Source organism: Labrus bergylta, chromosome 1 (genome assembly GCF_963930695.1).
Source record: "Labrus bergylta chromosome 1, fLabBer1.1, whole genome shotgun sequence".
Classification (NCBI taxonomy): Eukaryota; Metazoa; Chordata; class Actinopteri; order Labriformes; family Labridae; genus Labrus; species Labrus bergylta.
The window spans coordinates 22,046,156-22,053,966 of NC_089195.1; the positions used below are offsets into that span (position 1 = coordinate 22,046,156).

The 7,811-nt window shown below is 39.0% G+C and overlaps 1 protein-coding gene across 1 annotated transcript; it reads left to right on the forward strand.

Moving 5' to 3' along the window:
• The first annotated feature begins 234 nt into the window (after nt 1-234).
• On the forward strand, nt 235-7,399 carry casp3a (caspase 3, apoptosis-related cysteine peptidase a). Its single transcript, XM_020647186.3, has 6 exons — nt 235-432; nt 812-951; nt 5,224-5,352; nt 5,505-5,680; nt 5,801-5,912; nt 6,002-7,399. The coding sequence occupies exons 1-6, from the start codon at nt 380-382 to the stop codon at nt 6,229-6,231; spliced, it is 840 nt and encodes a 279-aa protein (XP_020502842.2). The 5' UTR covers nt 235-379; the 3' UTR covers nt 6,232-7,399.
• The last annotated feature ends 412 nt before the right edge of the window (nt 7,400-7,811 follow it).

Here is a 7,811-nt window from a genome sequence, read left to right on the forward strand (position 1 = left end):
TAGCATTTATAAAAAAAATAAAAAATAAATAAAAAAGCACCAGCGGCACTCATCAGATGGAGATGTTTGACTCGCCCCTCATTCAGAAGACGTTCGTGTGTAAAACAAAGAGCATCTCAGCCATAGACTGTAAATATCACAGTCTATTACATGATCTCAGCATGAGACACCAGCAGAACATCCAGTAGGTGGCGGTAATGCAGCACCAACCCGCCATAAAGCTCCGAAGAACAAGAATGACATCAGCATCTTTGTTTACCAGCGGCGCAGTTGGGCGCAATTCGTCTGTCTCTTAGCATCATTTGTTTACTGGGTGTGCTGTGCATCATTCAGGGCGTTAATATCGCTGCGAAGATCATTTTTTTTTAGTAAGAGAAAGATGTCTGCAAACGGAGGAGACGCCACAGACGCAAGAAGAGGCGATGGCCAAGAGTGAGTCCATTTTTATTTTAACGTTAGCAAGTTAGCTGTGTTTATGTTTAAAGCACATTGTTGTCCTGACAGTCATGAGGAAGCTGTTTGTCCCCGTTAATTACTAAGTCTACCGACTGTCTAGTTACTAAAGTATTATTGCAATATCTCATAGCTTTCTTATATTAGTTTTTACATATAATTATGTTTTGTTGTGTGTGTTTTTTATATATATAAATTGAACAATTCAACAGTAATAATTCAGGCCTCCAACTCACAATGTAAACACTTCCGCACCGCTGTACAGTATATATATATATATTTTTTTTTGTGCATAACTCACACTGTTAAATCTCTTTATTTGAAGTGTAGACTGAGCTATGGGTTTGTTGTCTCTCAGGTCGGAGCCACCTTCCTCTGTTGCTGGCCGAATGGACGTGGATGCCCACCCCGGCTCCCACAGCTTCAGATACAGCCTGAAGTATCCCAGCATCGGCCAGTGCATCATCATCAACAACAAGAACTTTGACAGAAGAACAGGTGTTTATTTTTGCTCTTTTGGCCCAGGCTTTGTCACCTAATGTTCAAATGAAACTCATTCATAATGGAACTACTATGAATACAAGTAACCTCTGAATATAATCAACTTTAAACGTTTTTCCTGTTTGTTTTTATCTTAATACCCAACATCAGGGAAATTATTACTCAATAGGGATGGGACAAATTACTTGTGGGAACATTTACTGAAAAGGGAACATTTTCTTTTGTTTGTTTTCACTCTTAATTTTTGTTATTTGAATAGTAAATACCCTTGGGAATGTACTCTTTACTGATAGTTTCTCACGACAGGGACAGGGAAATATTTTACATAAAACATGAGATATTTCCCCTACAAAAAAAGCCACTGGGGCTAAACAGAATCTCATTTTAAAAGTCTTTAATGATATAGACTAAACCAAGAAGTAAGCCCAAGGTTTTATCGATCAGTTGGTTTAAACAAAAACTTGAATCGGAGTTAGCTTGCTGTCTTTGCTTCTGGTGGCCCTCTAGTGATGTTTTAAATTGTCCACATTTACCCAATGTTCAACACAACTTGTGTGTGCTAGAAAATCAATTTCCCAGATTCCTTCCTGAACCTAAGCTCTTGCAAATATATGTGGAGTGGAACAATGTAAGAAGGAAAGTAAGAAGGAAGCGAGTAGGAGAGCAGGTACATCAACAGGAGTCAGTTGTGTGGCTCAGACGAAGCAGGGACAGTGGATGAACTGGGAAAGTGTAGAAAAGAGGAAATATAGGATGACCTGTGGAGTAAGACAGTTCTGGTAAATTCCTGATTGGGACTACTCACGATGTGCTACCATCACCCCAGACCCTAAAACATTGATTAGTGTCTTTGCGTGTCTTGACCCATCGTGTGTTTGTCTTCAGAGATGGCTACTTTTTGGCGTATTCTGTCTGCTTGTAAGATTAGTCCGTTGCAAAGTCGGTATACTTGGTGACCGAACCAGGTGTTAAAAACATAGACTGAAGACTGTATATACATGGACAAAGTCTGAGTGATATTAGAAATATTAACTTTCAGTCAGCCTAACATAAGACATAGAGGCAGGCCATAAGGCCTCCTGACAAACAGCTTCAACACGGCTGCTTGCAGTCAGATCAGTCACGCCCCAAACTATGCACAACTTGTATCCTTCATAAAACCAAAACAGGCGAGTTACAAAAAACATTTACTCTCCTGTACAGAGTGGGGGGTTAGGGGGCTTATAATGTCACTACCTGGCTGACCTTCATAAATGAAAACCTTGGCCTAAGTGGTAGGTTATGTAATTTATCAGTAAGGCATAAGAACATAATTGGGATTAGAGATTGCATCACTGAGCACTTATCATCCTTAGAGCACAAGTTCCTTGGGTTTATTATTTCAAATGATATGTTGGCTGTAGAGTAACATGGAATGAGTGTGTGTTTGTTGTAATCCCTTGGTATGCTTTCTTGCTTTTGATAACAAACCAGCTATTACTGTAAAGCACGTGGTCAGTGGCTCTTCAGGAAGCCCAGCTACCCTCATGACTTGCATTATCATTTGAAATGCACAACACCGTTTGATTAGTTCCTCTTCTGTTGTGTGCTTGAGAACGATCATGTTGCACATTTCTTGAATGTCAAACTCACTCTGATGTTGCTGTAGTGTTTGGATGAGGAAGTTCTTACTCCTATTGTTGTATTTGTCCTTTTGGTGTTCGTAATCGGTTTTTCTGAAGCATCACCATGTCAGCCACGTTAGGGCTCTATAGAATAATGTTTATCAAATGCTGGAATCCTGAAGACACACAAATCTGAAGTAGCTGGAGATGCTGTATGAAACCTTTATTCAACCTTAGTCATTTTCCAGCCTTTAGGACATTGTGTGCTTTAAGTTTGAAATGTTCTAAAGCAGTGGCAGCTGTTATTGATAGAGTCTCTTTTATCTAGCTGAAGACCTTGGATGTGAATGCAAGCTATTACAGCTTCACCGTGCTGTTCCAGAGCATCAGCGTTACTGTATGAGGGTCTCATTCTGCTGTCAGACGTGTGTTTGACAAACCTGTCTGGCAGGACTAACTGAGTACACATGACTGCTTTATCTGCAAACAGCGTAATGTTCCTTGAGCATGTGCATCGTGTGAGTGGAGTTGACAGCAGCAGTGGTAACGCCTGTACTGCTGAGTCCATTTGCTTTGTTTCCAACTAATAAACAAAGAAACGGTGCATGACCTAACAACAACACAAATTGTAAATGTTGTGCAAGAGAGATGAAGATTTTGTATAAAAGCTTGCAGGCCAGCTGGTGTCCAGAGGCGCTGTCTTACAAAAAGCTTTAGGTGACAACTTAATTTAACACCTCCAGTTTTATTTAGACCAGTGGTTCGCAAACTTTTTAGACTGCGTACCACCTCTGAAAAAAATGTGGCTCTCCAAGTACCACCAGTATGGTAGATGTTAAAATACACTGTAGGCCTATTTCTACACACATTTTACGCAGGAGGCAAATATATTCATAAAAGAATATTATTTATTATTGACTGTTGGCGGCCTGTTCTTATTTAATTTTTCATTTGTTCATAAAATTGCTGCGTGCCTGAGAGAGAGAGAGAAAGAGAGAGAGTGCAGGCTCCGTGCAACCAGAGCCTCTGTATTATAAGTCTCTGCGTTCAACATAGCAAAACTCCCTTTAAAAAAATCCTTCTTGACTCCTGTGCATAGTTAAGACAGCAAAATAGAGCAGAATCCCATTAGCTTCAGAGCAAGAGAGAGAGAGGGTGAGCGACTGTCCGTACACTCTTGTAAATGCATCACAACGGAAGCATCTCCTGGCTTTTAGTTTTGAAAATGTTAATGTACAGCTGCTTGCCACCGATTCTGTGCTGATCTCCAATAAATAATAGAATATCTGTTAAAGTAGGCCTACAGCTGCTTGCTGTTGATTCAGTACTGAACTCCTTTTAAATAACAGAATATTGAGTGGAACTTTTCAAAACGCGAGGCGTGCTCCTCGTGTTTATGTCTGTGCACACGAGCATAAATTGAGAAGATTAAAGTTGTTTGTTGCAAAAACTAGATTAATTTAGAGGGAAAAAACATTTGATATAAATACAACCCAAGAGATAGAAGCCAGATAAGATAAGAGTACAACAAAAAATAAAAAAAAACTGGCCTTTTATGCTGAACGTTTTAATATATATATTGTGGAGATTCCTTTGCATACCACCACAGGGAGCCCGCGTACCACCCATAGTTTGAGAACCACTGATTTAGACTATCCAAGTTCTGCAGACAGGAGACTATTTAGTTTAGTTTAACATAAAATAACTGTGCACTTTCAACTTTTTGTTGGACTATAAGTAATGGTAAGATTACGAGTCAGTCTATCATGATGCGCTGAAAAGTCTAGGGAGATCAAACCAACCAGTAAATGGACATCACATGTTTAATTATTTAATCCTGTGTGGGTGCTTTTTCTTTTTCTGGCTGATTTATTTAAGACATGCAGAATAATACTTTGGGCTGATGTGGACAATCCAGGCTTTATATTAATAGGGATGGGGGGGGGGGGGCTTTTAAAATTCACCCTCTGGGGACAGTTTGGGGTGTGGTTGCAGGTCGGGGTATGGTTTTCACTCAGTTAAGGACAAAGACATCAAATGTGTACCAAACAGCATCATAGAACTTACAGACTAACTACAACAGGTCTCACCTGGAATATATGATGTATTTTTTCCAAATATGTCAAACATTTTGTTGTGTTACTTAAAAGCTTTAAGACATGAACATGAAAAGACAAATTCATGTTTACCACTTAGCCTTAGCAAATAGACATTCAGTGTTATACCTTCTGTATTATTTATCTACATGCAGGTTACCCTATCCTCACCACTATGTGAAACATGTTACCACCCAAAACACATATGCTCAGCTGGTGGTAAGGGTGTTAATTGCGAAACATGTTCAAGAAGGTAAACTGGAGAGGGGAAGGTGGAATTAATTTGATGTCACTGGAGACATGAACAAATGTCTCCAGTTTGTGCTAATAGTTCAATTAACCAGTCAAAGAAATAGTGAACGTATTTAGTTCCTTTAATAACTGTGATCACAGTGTTGCTTTTCTTGTTTGACTTGTTTATACAATTCATTTTCATTTTCATCTACTTTTTTGGAATGCATTTTTGCGTTATGCATTATCATCATTAAAAGCTTTCCAGTAGTTGTATTTTCATTAAACTCTTCAAGTAACTAGAAAAAAAAATGTCTGCCTTTTTTTCCCCCCCAAAGGTATGAATCAACGAAATGGAACAGACATAGATGCAGCAAACGCGATGAAAGTGTTTTCAAAGTTGGGTTATAAAGCCAAGGTCTACAACGACCTGTCAGTGGAGCACATGAAACAGGTTTTAATTTCTGGTAAGTTGAATGCACGACGCTTTTTAAAACTACTCTCAAATATGTTCACTCACACATACTGCAAAACACAATTTTCCCATTCCACCTTCTGTCTTATGAATCATCTTGGTGAACAATGTGTTACACACAATTAACTCCTCTGTTTAACGCAGCGTCAAAGGAGGATCACAGCTGCTACGCCTCATTCGTCTGTGTTCTGTTGAGTCATGGAGATGAGGGTGTGTTCTTTGGTACTGACGGCTCAGTGGAGCTTAAATACCTGACGTCCCTTTTCCGAGGGGATCGCTGCAAATCACTGGTGGGGAAACCCAAACTCTTCTTTATCCAGGTATCGTAACAGTTTAGATTAATTATTTTCCTCATCATTTTTTCCCTAACTTACCATGGGCTTTTCTGAAGATTCTTGCCTATAACCAGGTGTTGTTGTTTTTCTCTGCATGTTGATCAGGCTTGCAGAGGCACTGATCTTGATGGAGGCATTGAAACAGACAGCGGAGAAGAGGGCACAACTAGGATCCCTGTGGAAGCTGACTTCCTGTATGCCTTTTCAACAGCACCAGGTGAAGACCCACACACACTTCATGTACAGTCATTGTTCCATTTGTATTGATTAGATTAAAAACCCCTCGCTTCTTCCCTGTGTCTTCAGGCTACTACTCCTGGAGGAACACTATGACCGGCTCCTGGTTCATGCAGTCTCTGTGTGAAATGATGAGCAAATACGGCAGAGAGTTGGAGCTCCAGCACATCATGACACGAGTGAACCACAAGGTGGCAGTAGAGTTCGAGTCAATCTCCAATTCTCCAGGCTTCAATGCAAAGAAGCAGATCCCCTGCATTGTGTCAATGCTGACCAAAGAGATGTATTTTACTCCTTAATGTTCATCTCTGCTCCTGAAAGATGTTGCCTCGCCGACCTTCCTCTGCAGGAGACGGGCTTGAGGATGTTTATGTGTGGTGCTTGTAAACGTTTCTTTTCTATACTCTCTGACTGAATATCTCTTGAAACCTCAGCTTATATACTTGTAGGAGAGTAGATGTTATGCTTAGTTGCTTGATATGTCAAGGTGGGCATTGTACGTTTTCAGATGTGAGGCATTTAAATTTGTATCCCTTCAGGAAAAGTGTATTTGCATTCTTTAAAAAAAAAAAAAAAATCATGAGTCTTTACATAAAATGTTGGTGAATTTGTATTTCCATGCTTACAATCTATTACCGGTACATGCCTCTTGGATGGTTACACTATATACATTTCAGGGACTAATATTGGGAGCCAGTTTGATAGGAATTTAACTTTTAATATTTTTGTGATCATGCACTCTGTCTTCCTCATTTTTCTTTGTCAGCAGTTCATCAGCTCGAGTGTCGATAGTCTTCCATGACGGGATCATGTGTGAAACTTCTGTTTGTTAATAATCAGTTATTCACTCAGTGTAAAGCCTGAATGAATGCACTTGAGCTCAATGGGTGCAAGTGTATTGTTTTCACAATGTTATGTCGCATGTTCAGGAGCATCCAGTAAGCTGTCTTCTGCTGTGTTAGTTTTTAAAGCTCTTCTGCTCGTCATTGAAAATAGCCAGCCATGAGTGCTGGTGTTTTTTGAGGCAGCCATACTTGAACACATTTTCATTTCATATCTAACAGTTGTTACCGTGGTTTTTAAAGACAACAATGAAATGGGATGCCTGTTCACATCAAATAAATTGTTATAGTGCTTAAACTTTCTACTGTTGTGGAACTGTGAGTCAAACTTTTGATGCGACCATCAGCATGGGAGATTTATCAAAGACAAAGCACAATTTGATGTGTGTTAATCCAGTTCCTTGTCATTTGTGAATAAGTATTTGAGTACTTACAGCAAATGAGCTGAAATCTCTTTCTGTTAAAATATGTAGCTGTTGTGACAATCCAGTAATGCATATTTACAACATTTTGTGACTAAAGGTCACTTTAACTTTTTTTTGTTGTGCCACCTGTTTTGTAAGCATCTAAACTGTGAGATTGATGTAATGATTTTCCTTTAAAATAAAGACCACTTCACATTGTTCACAGTGTGACTGATTTGTTACACAGCAAAATGATGAAGATCATCGACATGTACCGATAACTCAAACTTTTAGGCCCTCAGATGAATTATTAGTGCACTCTTTTTTTTTTTTTACATCTATTAGCTCTCGCAAACAACAGGCCTACATGTTCTACTGGTCAGATAGAAAACTTAAGAGCTGCAGCTTGTGCAGCATTTATATCTATAAACACAAATTATAACTTCTTAACCTCTGAATAAATTGTCATAAATTGAACCTCAGTATTACCGTTTGAGGCTTGAAGGAAACAGATTACATGTACTCAATTATTCAGCCCTGTTTATGCTAAGAATAGAGTATTGGGAATATATCAAGTCTGAAAGTAAATTGTTCTTAGGAAACTTGATTTTATTCACTGTACTGTAAAACTGC

What these genes read in the sequence shown, in the direction of transcription:
- casp3a (XM_020647186.3), top strand. Translation starts at nt 380, where the DNA reads ATGTCTGCAAACGGAGGAGACGCCACAGACGCAAGAAGAGGCGATGGC. An exon ending in GAACTTTGACAGAAGAACAG is followed by an intron (nt 952 to 5,223) that starts GTGTTTATTTTT and finishes TCCCCCCCAAAG; the next exon opens with GTATGAATCAACGAAATGGA. An exon ending in GAAACAGGTTTTAATTTCTG is followed by an intron (nt 5,353 to 5,504) that starts GTAAGTTGAATG and finishes TGTTTAACGCAG; the next exon opens with CGTCAAAGGAGGATCACAGC.